At 41.6% G+C, this 15,197-nt stretch overlaps 1 protein-coding gene across 1 annotated transcript in view; it reads right to left on the bottom strand.

Moving 5' to 3' along the window:
• Positions 1-8,247: 8,247 nt before the first annotated feature.
• URB1 (URB1 ribosome biogenesis homolog) overlaps positions 8,248-15,197 on the bottom strand; it is a 52,601-nt gene continuing 45,651 nt past the window's right edge. The window contains exons 34-39 of the mRNA XM_034060049.1: positions 14,825-14,968; positions 14,144-14,253; positions 12,789-12,965; positions 11,544-11,785; positions 9,760-10,362; positions 8,248-9,514 (exon numbers count right to left, since the gene is read on the bottom strand). Of these exons, the coding sequence (XP_033915940.1) occupies positions 9,309-9,514; positions 9,760-10,362; positions 11,544-11,785; positions 12,789-12,965; positions 14,144-14,253; positions 14,825-14,968 (1,482 nt within the window). The 3' untranslated portion in view covers positions 8,248-9,308. The remainder of the gene's footprint in view (positions 9,515-9,759; positions 10,363-11,543; positions 11,786-12,788; positions 12,966-14,143; positions 14,254-14,824; positions 14,969-15,197) is intronic.

Here is a 15,197-nt window from a genome sequence, read left to right as displayed (position 1 = left end):
CTGTGACCACTACCTATTGGCTCTCAGTAGTGGTAATCACATATTCTCGCACCCAGGTATCTTTGTAACCAAGATTGGGTAAGAGCTCAGAAAGAACCCAGTTTCTCAGTTGTACTTAAATGTCATGTCTCTCACAAAGCCAGTATTTAAGGTCTGTATGACTTCCCCACATAGACTGCAGCATCATTCCTTGTGTCAGAAGAAGCTAAGGCTGCCACGCTTTTCAGCTGGCTCCCCACATTTGGTGTTCCTGGGGATCTAGCCCAGTTTCTCCTCAGTAGTTTCTGAATTTAATCTCAAACATCAGATAATAAATCTTGCTATTCCCAAGCTCTGGTTTCAAGGGATACAACTATCTTTCAGACCTCCATCATGAGAGAGCTTTCTCTTTTTCTCTTGCTAGAATCAGCTCCCTTTGATGTGAGCAGCTTCAGACCCACAGGGGCAGAGGCTGTTAAAACTTTAGCTACCAACTGTTAAAGTCTGTTATGAGACTTTGGTCACCAGAGCTCAAATTACAGTGTCTTCACAGGAAAGTGTTATCATCACTCCCATCATCTAAAGAAGGATACTTCATGTCTTCTGGCAGGTATGCCAGTGGAGAGAGGTTGGGGTTGGTATCACGCTTGGTGTGGTGCTGCTGAGCTTGTTCAGAGATTAACTGATCTCCAAGTGAAAAACTACGAGCAGGGTTTTGTATAGCACGAGGCGCTGCGTGAACTCAGAGCCAGGAACAGAGGCTGCTTACCAGTAGCCAGTGTCCTTCCAGAAATCCCATGCCCTGACACTGCAGTTGAGATGGATGTGAGGACAGAACTTACCCTCTGCGGCTCAGACATTCTCCAAGCCTGGTGCAAACATCCATCCAGACGAACTGTGCAGTGGGCTGCACTGCTCAGGTTCTGGAAAGCAGGCTGTCTGTGTTAGCATTAAGGTACTCTCTGTTGCTTTCTGAAGTTCTTCCTTGTTCTTCAGGGGAAATGAAAAGATGGGGCTTTTTGCTTTAAAACTGTTACACAATTTGAAGTGACACAACGAAGCTTCCACCTAATAGCGGCCAGTCAGACAGTGACAAGGGACAACTGAGTGTCAACTGAGTGAAAGAACTCTTCCACTGTGCATTCAAATAGTGTCCTGTGAGCAACCGTATTATCAAATCCAACATCCAATATCTCCTCTCAAAGGGTGCAGAATGCCCAGTCCAGGCAGTCCTGAGATTGTGTCAGCTCATTCTCAAGGGACATAAACCAAACCACAGCCAACTCATGCACTGGACGTTTGAGAGTGCTGCCTGCTGCAGGAAGGAATACAGGCTCCCAGATGTCTGGGCCTGGATACAACTCACACAGAACTCTCTGCATAGAACAAGTTCTTGTATTTAAGTTGTTCAGGATTTCTCATTTCTGTGCCTAGTTTAATCTCAATGCCTTGGCACTGCATCTTACCTTAACTGATAAACTTCTTCAGTAAAATTAGGGATAAATGTGTACTTGCATAAAAGAAAACAAATTATGGTGGTTAATTAGTGAAGAAGGCCAAAATGGATCACTGATTTTTAGTGACAGTGATTTTGAGACAGATATTTACCACACTGTCTATCACTGTGAAAATTTAGAATCGCAGCATCACCTACTCCAGGCTCTCAAAGATCAGATCCATCCCCAGAAATCCATAAATACAAAATATCAACTCTACATTTTTTTCTGAATAGCTCAAGTTTTTCTGTGTGCCAAAATTCACTGGTTTTAGGAGATTAGTTCATGAAAAATCTGAAGTTCTCAGTGAAAAATATTTTTGCCAGGGTTGAGGCTTTAAATTCAATATATTAATGTTGTTTGAATAGGTCCATTGTAGCTAACTGTCCAGTCTGTGCTATATGACAGTTTGCTCCTTCTTGTATCACTGTATCTTTATCTGCATGTTTAACTCAGAGTCACTTTATGTTTACTTCCAGATCTCTGATAAAAAAGCTGAATAGGATGGGATGGGTGCTTATGGAACCTTGCTAGAAACAGCTACAGTCAGAGATCATTCTACAGTTACTCTTTGAGAAGCCAAATTCACGTAACACCTGTTTAATGGGGTTTGTGTATAGTCCTTTTTAAAGAAGGCAGTATGGAATACTAAGTCAAATGCCTTGCTGCAGTTTAAATACCTCCATATATCCTCCAAATTGTGTTCCTCTGAAAAAATGGCATCAAACATATTTCACCAGTGTGGTTTTCTGTAACACCACACCGTCCGGAACGAGTCTTTCTGTCCTTTGAAATACTTTTTCAGTTGTATCTTATCTTAGCTTTAATTCCATGATTTTGCCTGGGGCTGAGGTCATTTGCACTGCCTTCTAGTGACCTGGTTTGACCGGTTCAGTCTGCAAGTACTGGGACACCAGGGCTCTTCCAGCCTCCTCAAACTTCCCTGCTGTTCCAGGGATGGTTAACAATTAACTAGAGCCACACAGAGTTCTCCTCAGACAGTCTCCAGGCCTCAAGGATGCAAGTTCTCTAACTGATTTTAAAGTATGGATAGCTAGCTGATACATTTAGCTACTTAATGGACTGGAAAGACAACATCGTGTTTGGTAAGAGTATTTTTGTCTTGCTTCTGTCAAACAAAGAGAGGAGAGAGCTCTTAAACATGCCTGCATCATAGCAAAGAAAACCCAAATCTGCCTGCCTGCAGTTGGCCTTTTGCTGAGACTTTTGGGGTTTGTTTTGGTGTTTTCATATACCAGTAAGCAAAATCCCTGTTGTGTTATTCTTGTCAGGCACAGATATTTTAAGCTTTCATTAGAAATTAATCAATACAAATTTGAGGCTATAAAGTTTATATTTCTCCAAAGTATAAAAAATAATTATTTTCTTTTTTATCCCATTTACTTTATCATATTTTGGTTTTAGATTTTGGTTGTTATGTTTGTCTAACCACTGAACCATTGGCTTTCAGTCAAAGATGTCTTCTTTCTTGTTTCTGAAGCCATGGCTCCAGGCAAGTTTTCCATTTCCATTCTCAGTTTTGGGTTGTGTTTTTCTTCCCAATGTAATTTTCCTCCCCACCTTTGAAGCCCTAAGGATACAGTGGTAATTGGGATCCTGTGTTCAGCTATGCTGAATGGATCTTACTGCTTCTAGTCCAGGAGGCATCTGCTCCTTATGTTTTTAGGGTGAGGTTTGGGAAGCTGCTGGGAAGAAGTCCCAGGGAGGAGGAGGAGGCAGTGTGTGCTCTGCTGTTCTCCTCTCATTGCTTCCTCCCCTGCCTTCTGGCAGAACTATAAAGCTTTACATTGCCACTATATGTACACTGGCAATTTCCTGCTACCCTAGTCTTAGGTCTGTCCCATTTTCTTGCTCTGACCCGCATCAGCCCTTGGAGATGTATCTTGCCTTTTCCTAACCCCAGAGTCAGGGATTCTCTCCCAGATATCACACATCCCTCTTTTTCTTGCCCCAGTGACACCCATTCACAGTCACACAAAGCTCTTGTCCCTCTTCTCTCTCCCAGGCCCTGGCAGTTCCCTTCACCCTTGTACAGAAAAAGTCATAGCAAACTTTCCAGTTTCCTCTGTAAAAATCCATCTAAAGATCCAAGCTCAAGGTCCCATGTTGAGGGGCAAAGGGGAGTCACCACGTACCAACCAAAGTGCATGCTTTTGGTCATACTCTGTTTCCAGGTAAGAACATGATTCCCATGGTGGATAAGAGAGCTGAAGTCCAAAAGCATTTGTCATGTTGGATTCAATATTTTTGAACCATCTTCTATATTGTTACAGACTGATATTGTACTTGCTTATGAAACTGCTGCTACCTGTCTTCCAAGCAGATGTCCTTGATAACAGTACTTTCTTCTTTCTTCTCTCCATACATTACAGACAAGTGATTGTAGGGAACCAGATAGAACAAAGCAGTTCCAATGGTGGACATACTCACTGCGATGATCTCAGTGGCCCATACTCAGAAGTGGTTGCTTCTCAAACATGTACCTCCTTTTCAGATGAAACTGGCATTCATGGAAGGACCTGAGTTAAAACTGGGACAGGTTGAACAAAACCAGCAGGACTGTTCTCCTGGCTGCAGAGGGATCAGTGCTGTGACTGCCTATTGAACACTGATACCACAAACCTCAAACAGTTCAGGAAGAGAAGGAGAAGAATAATTTCTGCCAACAAAGGACAAACCTGAAGACTCCTGGATGCATAACAGGAAGTGCTAACAGCTGTATTTGGGCAATGTTCCTGCAGTTGCCTGATCAACATTTTAGATCCTCATGATGATGATAACTATAAAATTTCTCTCTCGTTTCTGCGTAAGGATTCAGACTCAAACCCCTCTCCAGTGACGTGGTGCAAAGAGTGTGCTGCCGGTTGAGTGGTTCTCATTAAAACCTATTTGTCTGAAAGCAGCTTTACTCCTCCAGCAGGAAGTCTATTCCAGTTATGCCCCAAGTCCTTTAAAGAGTTCTGCCTTGCTCACCTGAATGCACACTGAGTTCTGTTACCTCAGGGGTATCTCTGCAGCATCAGTTTTCACTGGATTGCCTTGCTGTGAAAGCAAGCATCATCCTGCTGGTCTTACTGAACAGGCAGCATAACCAATATTGTGTATTCACCATGAGCACCACAAGTCACCTGTTTCTGGCTCTGTCCTCAGGTCACACTTATCAGCTGCATCTTCGTGACACCTCCACTTGCTCATCCTCCGAAAAACAAGCAACAACGTCATGTACAACAACCAAAATAAAACCTTGCTTTTAGAAGGGTTACAACTTGCTTCACTATCTTAAAGCTCAGCAGTTCCCTCATGGATATGGAATTTACTTTATTTACTTTTCTATTAAAAAAAAGGTTTATTTAAAATTTATTAAAACACAGTTTACCTAGAACAGCCCTTAAAAAACTAATGGCAGCACTGAGTCTTACTGAATAAAGTCATTAGCTTTACCTGCTGCCAGCAAATACAGTTTTGCTACCAATAACCATTTACTTTTTGCTCCCAGTTTAAGATGGTAGATGGTAAAGAAACTTAATGTCAAACAATCTTGAAATGGTAGCAGTTACCCAGGCATTACAGAAAGAGATGTGTGTGTGGAGACTGATGACCTTACTGTCCCATGTGTGTTTAGCATTTATTATCAAACTGGCAAAGTCACAAACCCAACACTGTGTTTCTGCACCAGTGCCTGCTTTGAGCTGGGGCAGACAAATCATTTAACAGAACCTACAGGCCTCTGGGAGGGTCACTGCAGCTTTTGGGTGAGGTGGAGAGGACAGGTTCCGCTCTCTCCACCTCTCCTTGCCCATGGAGCTCCACCAAACACAGGCAGAACCAAGAGAAGGTCAATGAGAGTGTGAGGAACTCTTAGAGCTCTGGTAAGCATGAAGCTGGGACTGCAGAGTTGGGTTGAGGAAGGCAGTGAGGGCTGCAATGGGTGTACGACTGCCAAGCCAGCTGCTGGGCTGAGGACAACACAAAACTCATTCAAAACTTGAGAAGCTTAGAAATTTCGTATCCCCATGCAAGCAGCAAGAACTCCTACAGCAAAGCACTGCCAGAGCAGCCTTATGCTGTGTACAGTGGGCTGTGATGTTACCAGAGAGCGGGTGGGTTGGGCTGTGTTAAAAAAACCTTAAACACGAGAGACAGACCAAACCACCAGGCATAGGTTTGTGTTGTGAGGGGTTTTAATCTTCCTTATTTTTAACCTCGGAGATAAACACTTCTGTAAGTTGCTCTTTGAGCAAACTGACTACTACTGGTGTTGGGCTTGGAAACCTGTCAAGGTGTCAAGTCTGTTATGTCAGACTGTCATGGGCAGATGGGGAAAATGAGGAAAGGCTCCAGGAACTGAAGGTACCACATGGATGAAGATGTATCAGAGAACCAAACATTTCCATCAGTCAACTCAGATGGCCCCAACAGCCTTCCCCTTCCCTCAGATACCCTTACCTTTCGCTAGCTCTCACAGGAGACATGCATCAACCCCTTTGTTGGCACCAGTTCTCCCACTGCAAGTTGGCTTTGAATTTAACCCCACTGCAATCATATGTTATCACCAAAGACAGTCGAAGAGAACCCAACCACCCAGACTCATTTTCCATCTCCAGGATGCAGCAAGTGCACGTCAATCATTCCCACCATGTTTGTCTGCCCCGAGCTAGACCACCTCTCCTGCACCAGTTCTGCACTGCCTCCTCTCTCTGACTCATGACAGACTCCCTCCTACCACCATTTCTCAAGAACCTATTCCCTACAAATGGATTCCAAGTTGTTTTCTGAAAGATGTGAATATTCCCATTCGTAACAGCAGGTGTTCTGTCATTAGTTGCACTGGAACATTACTCAAAGTATGTAACCACTGGAAAGACTTTTGGGGATTTTTGCCCTTTTGAATTACCTGAAAATGGAAGGCATACAGTATGAAGTATATAAACAGTAATAAATCATATGCAGAATGCAAGCCTAACTTACAGCACCTAGGGAAGTAGGGGAGAGAGAAATACGTTTTCTTCTGTGGCATTTCCATACGTACCCATCTCAAGGCTCTTCCAGTGCTTTGCTCTCCACAGTGAACATTTTATTTCCCCTTCCCCCAGAGTCCTCTGTTAAGAGGCCTTCCCTGTGTGGGCTGCACCCACCAGCCAATATACTGTGACCTGAATCAACTCATGCTGCTCATTCAAAGCCATAGCTGACCTCTATGAGAAGGTTTACCCCAAACCACTACCCCCACAAACCTGTTTGCCCAGTCACTCATGCTACATGAAGTCCTCTCCTGCTAACATGTCAGGTGCCCTCGCCTGAGCACCGGCATCAGCAACCCAGCACCCAGATCCATTCCATATCCTGAGGAGCCCAGCCTCTGCCCCAGACTGTACATGGTCTGGACAACAGTCACACCAAGAAGCAGTATGACCTTCTGGGTGGTTGTGAATTCTGAGTAAAAGGCTTAAAAGGCCTGTCCTGGCAATGCCTTCTGAGGGCAGCCCACAGCACTGTGCCAGCTGCAGAGCACTCTGAAGCTTCGTCCACGTGGTTCTCATCACGACAGCATCAAAGTGAGTAAGTTGTGTTCAACTGTAGAAACTCCTTGGTTTAAAACACAGGTCCATATATGGAGCAAGTTTTCCATTCCCAAATGCTCTCCACAATTTATTTTCATCAAGCTTACTTTCTTAAAATAATGACTCTCCATCTATATGATTTATTCAAATGCACTTTGAATATGTTGGCAGTAATTCAGGCACACAAATCATTACACGCTAACCATCTATGGCTTTTAAAGATACTTGGCCATTGTTTCCAGGAGGACTTAATAATATACTTTTAATTGCCACATTGCTAAACTATATTGAAGCTCAGCGGTGCTGAGAGATCAAACTTTGTTTTTAAAAGTTCCCACATGCACAGCTCCAGTCTCTTTATGGGGAAGCACATATGAGCTGTATATATTCTACGTGACAGGCTGGTAGTTTTAAATTGTCAGCTCATTTGAATTCATTTTCTCTTTATGTTTCCAAAACTACCATTTAAAAAGAAAGAAAAGTGTGTGAACAATCCTCTCCTCCAACCTTGAGTATTTTGGTAACAGCAGTACTGGAAATATGAACAAAACATTACAGGCTAGGGAGAAAGTACTCACTGATGGGTGTTTCTGGATACTTATGCCATAAAATCATAATTTGTGTTTGAACACCTAGGGTGGATTCATGTGCAGCTGGGCAGGATTAAGATACACTACTCTAAGGAAAGCACACCGGCATGCAAGATGGGCTCTGGATGTAATCATGGTCTACCCAAGATTTGGGTAGAGAAAGTAACATTTCTGCATTACTGTCCTCTGGTTGAATGGTCTTACCTTGTTTAATTCTCTCAAGCTAATCATGATATAAATCACTGGTACATGTGCTCAGTCCCTCAAGAAAGCTGAAAAATACTTCCCCTATGTGTTATGAGTATTTTTTTTTACAGTTAGGTGAGATGGAAACACATCTTTAGCTAGAGGAACTCCTCTGGTTTCATTCTGACTGGTATTTCTGTTTCCATTAAATAAAATAAAGGGTGTGGGGTATTTTTCATTGCAAAGAAGATTTCCTGATATCAGAGGCTGAGGATTTTGCATGACACAGCATTTATCCTCTAATGGGCTTGCAGCGTTTTCAAGAAACATTTGGTACTTTTACATCAAGTCTTCATACAGATACAATGGTTTCTTTAGGACAAGAATATTTATGTGCAGAAACAACCCTCATTATTTGAGTCTCACTTTTTTATTAACAAACCCCAACCAACCAAAATTAAATAACCATCACAATGAGTGTGCATTTCTGCTTTTTTCCCTGCACAGAATTTGTACAAAGTACATAGGCACAACACATTCATGAGTCAATTTAATAAATTCTGGTTTTATATTTCAAAGGCTCGAGCTCAGGCTCTGCATGTCTGCATATCTGGAATGGGATGTTAAACTGCCCTCCAGGCCCCATTAAAGAAAACTCTATCAGATTTCACAGAGAATCAACAAGCAGCAAGTCACCTGGGTTTTAGTTCTATCTCTCTTCTTTTCAGAGTGGAGAAAAGATGGGCCTTTACTGCAAGTCCCATCAGTGCTTGGACTTAATCTTAAGGGTCTTTTCCAACCTCGCTGATTCTATGATTCTGTGACTCTATGATCAGGACTTTTCTAATAAAAAACGTAACACAGGAGAATAAAAACAACCAGCTCCAATATAAATGCTTTCAAAAGCCATTTAATTTAAAATCAAGGAGAATCCCAGATCATCATGATTCCAGGTTTCAGTCTTCTATTCATACTGGCTTAGATATATATATATATATATATGTATATCCTGAAATAAACCAGGTTCTTCAAGAACCGTGAATCATCATGCCTAAGCCTCTGACAACCCATTCTTTGCAGTTATACCACATTGTGGTGAAGCTCTACAGTCTTTTTTCCCCATATTATACTGGAGAAAGGACGGATTTTGACTACATGGGCACTGAAATACAGTCCAGAGGCAATGCACTGAGCAATCATTTTTGGTTCTTCATAAAGTTAAAAATGCCTGTAATAAGAATTATATAAATAACATTCAGTGTCCCATACTGTTCAAGAAAAGGAAAATTATAGCTGTAATGTTCCACTGACAGATGATGAATACAATTTTCCCCCTCTGAGTTTGCACATAGTAATAAAATATTGATCTTTATGACAAGTTAGATTTGTAGGGAGAACAGTTCAGGAGGGTTTCCTGGCTCACAGCAATGATGACAGAGCATATAACATTCAAGATTAAGTGTCAGTTCACTGAATTAACGCCCCAATGTAGCCAAGTAAAGGGTTTTGCAAAGAGCCATAATAGTTTCTTCTCCCTGTTTATGAGTTTCCAAGTCATCATCATTTAATTTATCATCTGTACTACTGCAGATCAATTTGACATGGGTTATTAACATATCTGGCTCCTGTGCTCCAAGCCACATGTCCCCAATGTACACAGAAGTCAGGAACACACAAACAGCTGTGGAAGAAAAATGAGGGAAAAATCAGCACAGACATTCTTCTATTTCCAAGTGTGCTACAAACCCAAACCATTTTACCTCCAGACCTATGTTTTAAAACACTTTCCTCACTCTTTTCCCTAGTTGTGAAATCTATGGGGGTGTTTGCCCATGCAAAGCCAATGATTCCTCCTCCAACCCAAGCCCTTATATGATTCTGTGATTACTGCCTTGTTACATGAGTGAAAAGGAAAAGACGAGTTACCTTTCTTGTTCACGTCCTCTTCCGTCTCTGCTGACAAGCACAACACTTTCACGAGTTCATGATAGCTGTTGTTGGTCAGGCCCTGAGCATCTACTAGGTGAAGCATGATGGAACTGAACAAACAGAGCTCTTTAAAGTGTCCAGCTGTTCCACTGCTGGCCTCACAGACCTGAGTGTAAAGCTTGAAGATGTTGTTTCTCAGCATCTCATCCCTGAGCATCTCATGCACTGCCACTGGATGTGGCAAGATGCAATTCTGTAGCCAACGCAGAATTAATGACACATTTTGCATATTGAGGCTGTGCTCAACCATGGACTTCACCAGCCATTTAGTTACTACATAAGTGGATGCACAGGTAAGATCGACTGCTTCATTTGCAAGCTCAGCAGATTTGAGAGGCTCCCCTTGATGTTTGATAGGTGGCTCTGGGAAAACAGGCTCCCAGTGGGCAAGTATGGAATTCAGATGATCTCTGCATTTCTCCAGCTCAGAGGCTTTCAGGTCTGCAGCAGTGTCATCTTCCCTTTCTATCTCATTCTTTTTCTGAATGTGACGATATGCACGAGACGAGGCTTGAGATTTGTTCTTTTCTTTAATATTTTCTGCAAGAAGAAAACAACCGCCAAAACAAACATCAGATATTCCATAGGATTTTCTTGGTACAAAATTATGCAAGACGGACAGTATTATGTATTGATTCAGTTGCTACAAGGATAAGCACTAGCCTCATTTAGCAGCCTAATTGAGCCTGTGTAATTCAAAGCAAATGGGCTACAGGCAGCTCTCAGTGACTCACAGGCTGAAACAGTTGTCTGAACTGGATTGCCTAACTTTGAGGTGAGCAATAATGCCATCTAGGTCCTGGCCCACAGCCCAGCAAAACCAAGGCAGTATTTCAGAGATCCACAAGACACAGTTTTGCCAGAAAAGCTACATGATCTTAAAGGTCTTTTCCAACCTAATTGATTCTATGATTCACAACACCTCATGGGAAATGCTCAAGCTGCTATCATGTGCGCTAGCAAAGGCATAGCATGTGCCTGCCTGTGGAAGTCACCACAGCCATGCTGCTACTGTGGAATGGCACAAGCTTAAAGCAGCAAAGCCTGCCTTCCTCCAGCACAGCCATGTCCTGGATGAGTGTCTGTCTGGAGATGTGCTGTCAGTCAAGGCAGGTGAATTTTTCACTCTAAGGAAAGAGACAGGCACCCAAACTTCGTGATGCAGGGATGTCCTTTGTTAGACGATGCCCGTGCCAAGGGGAGCAGCAAAATTCCAAACAGTAACAGCCCATTGCCACCACTGTACCACACACAGTGTTTTATGGCTACCTGATTTCTAGAGTCAGTGAGAAAATAGTCAGAAATGCCAACTACATGCATGTCAGCATTCTTCCTGGCGGCTGTGGGGGATGGGGACAACTCTTGAAATATTACCTCAGAAACAAGATTTCAGATAAGGGTCCACTTTTTGTAAGTGCTTTATAAGCTCCTGAGGCTTGAAGTAACAGATTTAAAATAAATAAATAAATAAACAAATAAATAAATAAATTAAACAGTGAGTTACAGATGTCACTGTAATAATTCTCTGAAAAATCCTCAGAAAAACACTGAAGTTTAGTTTAGAAAAACTAAAACTTTGGTAGCATCCATTAAATACAGCAATACCTTAATACTTAGTTCAACTGATACAGAACAGTAAAAAAAAAGATGGAGAAGTTTTCATGAGCAGCTGTAGTTGCAAACAATGCCGATACAATTTCCTGAAACATTTTAGTACTTACTAAGCAACTCTTTGATTTGGTATTTCTGAGCAAGAGTCTGCACATCCTCTTGCAGTTGCAGGTCTTTTTTGATAACACTCCACTTATGCAGCAGCAGCAGGATCTCTTTGTTTGAGAGAACGCTGTCATTCACGGTGAACCGGCCCATTTCTTTGAAGGCCTCAACAACTATAGCACGATATTCCAGCACAGAATTGAGTGTACTGAAAAACTGAGTCAGATTGGCTACATCCAAATTAGTCCTATGGAAAGAAAACAAAAGTGCCACGTATTTTTCTGCACGATAATCCATAATACAAAACAAAACACTATGTACACAAAATACACAAAACAAAATTTAGGGGTTTTCTCCTTACAATTTCTTCCTACAGTTTTCTCCTGCAGTTCTCTGCACATATACCTCTGTTTCTCAGGATGCCAGCAGTAACTTGTTTCATTCCCACTGAATCCCTAGTGCTTTGCTCCATTAGCATTTGGCAGAACAGACCATAAAACACAGTCTCTGCCCTCCTGCCTGTAAATAACAAAGGCAGATGGCATGCAGGGAAAAGGCAGAGGCCTGGAGATTTACCTGCACGTCTTTATTTTGCATGAGTTTTCAAGAATTTGGAGAAATAAAAATAAAGATAGTTTCTCCAGGCTGTGGCAATACTTTGCATGAAGAGCTGCAGGTGCTGTTATGAACCCAAACAGAACTGGTTACCCAGCTACTTTCTGCTATTCCTGCTGCAACTGCTGTGCTTAGACAGATTACGTGCTCTAGATCTGGAGATCTACTTTCTCAACATTCTGGTCTAGAACTTTACAATGTTTCTCCTGCAATTTGCACATGTGGTACAGACACAGAAAGTCTGAAACTTCAGAGTATGAAAGATCCTTGTACCAAATAGCATTGCTAACTGCAGGCTCTAATCCAGCAGGAAAAATGTGAAACATAGCAGCTTAAAAAACGGTTAGTAACTAAGGATGTAGAACTTGACAATAACTGTATCAGCTGTTATTCCCTACATTTTTAAACAGTTAAACCTTCCTGTCAAAGAAATCCCATCAAAATTCACTCAAGATTCAAACTAAAGGGGAATAAAAAGCTTTACACTACCAGTGACCAAGAAATTCTTCCAGCCTTAGTAAATTTCACACTGGGTAGAGGATGAGATGCAAATTGTTCAATAATAAAAAAACAAAGCAAATAAATAATAAAAACCCCAACAAAACAAAAACCCCCTCAAACCCAAAAGATCTTACCGAATGTGTTTGATTAATGTGATCAAAACATACAGAAATTCATTTACAAGCTGGATGGGAAGAAACTTCCTTTTCTCCTGGGATTGATTCTTGATTTCTCTCTTGCCTCCTAGATTTGTTAGCCATAGAGTGTGGAGTAAGGAAATAATTTTATTTAATATCTTGTTTTCCAGAAACCTGAAAAACAAAAAAAAGGAAGCAATCATCCATTCGCAAGGCCAATCATAACCAGGAACCAGCCCATCACCTAGAGGAGATCATATTCTGGTGCACTTTCGGAGCCATGAATAGCAATAGGTGCTTGTCAGCTAGGACCCCATCAGGGCATGAGAACATGACATCCCTTTGAAGCCCCAGCCACATGGAGGCCCTGGTTATTGTCCTCTTCTTGCCTTGCTGCAGTTGGGGAAACACAGTAGTATCACAGCTCTGGCATGAGAATGGTGATTTTTGACTTGCATCTTTCATTATACAGCTCTGCCAAGTATTCCATTACATTGCAGCCATTGACATCATTTCTCTAGAGCAGCTACTGTTCAAGACAGCATAGTTCCTTATGTTCCTAAGACTTTAAGTAATAACAGTATTGCTTACAGCACAATATCAGAGTACCAAAGTAAATATGACTTCTAAGGGGGGAGGGAGAAATCTCATTTCATATGGAAGACGCAATACTACTTCTCAAAAGTACAATCACAAAATAAATATTGGGTGCCAGAAGCCAAATCCAGGCTTTTTCACTTCCAAATGTACCAAATTGTACCAAAGAGAGATAGGTGTACAATAGGGGAGAAAAACTGGGAACCTGTCCAGGCAAATCACACTGCAGATGATCCTGAATCTTGCTTGAACATGCCAGGGTTCAATGTAGGCAAAAGAGATTTCGTGTGCACGCGCACATGTATGTGTCTGTGCCCACAAGTCTGCATATATGTGAGGGAGAGGGAAGAGGAAGGAGTGGGAGGAGAAATGTTACAGACAGCTCAATTTCATTACTGTGCTAGTTACTGTGTAAGAGGTCCCATGAAAGGATGTGAATTGTGGGTATCTGAAATTAAAGAGTCACATATGCTAAAACGAGGTGTCATTTTGTTTTCTAGGTTTTTCAAGGAAGCACTATCAAAAACATGGAAGTCCTCCTACTACAATGTGAAAGCATCTTGATTTTGGTTTTAGAAATACAGGGGAACACTTCAGAGTTCAGCAAGTTCTGCCAGTAGGGTTCTAGGTGCTGAATGTCACAACCGCTGACAGGCCATGTCTGTATCTGTCACCCTTGTTTTCATACTCAGCTGCATTATTATTCTTACTGGACAGTAAACTTATACCCATTTCACTACTATTTCCCTAATTACCTTTTTTCTAAGATGTGCACTATCCAGGTTAGGAGGCTGTGATCTTGTATGAGCTCATAGGCAGCTCTTGTGACATAGGCAGCATTTTGTAATATCTCCAGAATACGACTCTGAAACAGAAAACATGATTTGTTCTTTTACAGAGTTAAGAATATAGTCAAGATATAACTATTATCAATCTTTCAGAAGGCTGTAATTAGCAATCTCTCCGATATCTGATCAACTTAAAATGTATTACAAAACATTGCATGTTCTTAGCAACCCCAGGGAAGAAACTGTACAAGTAAAGTGTTGGTTAGAGAACAAAACCATCTAAAAAAGCACAAATATAAGCAAAACTGAAGTATCTGCAATATTTTCCAAGAAGCAGTAAAAATACAGCTACAGCCAGCTGAGGAAACTGAGTGAGGTTCCCCAACAGCAGGGACATGATCCAATTCCAGGGGATAAGGGTGTGACTCTCTTTTAGAAATAACTGCTTATTTCCCCTTCCACACATTCACAAAATCAACAAAAATATTTTCAAGAGAGCAAGTGCTGAGTCAGCTGCTCCTTTCTGCTTTGTATTTGTTTAAGACCTGCAAACCATGCAAATGTTTGTGATTTTATGGGGGGTTATGGCTTGTTTGTGGGGTTTTGTTTGTTTGTTGGTGTTGTTTTGGTTTGTTTCTTAATTCTTACCTGCGAGCCCTCATCACACAAAGGGCTGTTGAAGAAGGAAAGAATGACCTGGAAAATCCTCTGGTAGTCATAAAGCTCATAGCAGTATTTATCACGCAGCCCTTCTCCAAGAAATCTGAGAATCCACTCACGTTCTGTTTTGTACTAGAATCCACAAGAAAAATACCATCAGACATTTCAAAATAATGCCTGCTCATAGAAGCACAAAACCCCTCGCTCTCTAGGAGTGCCAGCACAGTGCATAACAGCTACTTCTGGACTGCTCACTTTTCATCTCTATCAAATTTAATCAATAATATCCATCAGGAACAGTTAATCTTGCAGCCAAAATATGCACTGATAATGGAACTTCAAAAGCTGCTGTTTCTAGAAC

The sequence above is a fragment of the Melopsittacus undulatus genome, chromosome 2, assembly GCF_012275295.1.
Source record: "Melopsittacus undulatus isolate bMelUnd1 chromosome 2, bMelUnd1.mat.Z, whole genome shotgun sequence".
Classification (NCBI taxonomy): domain Eukaryota; kingdom Metazoa; phylum Chordata; class Aves; order Psittaciformes; family Psittaculidae; genus Melopsittacus; species Melopsittacus undulatus.
Note: the sequence above shows the minus strand (reverse complement) of the source record. Positions and strands in the feature narration are given on the sequence as shown.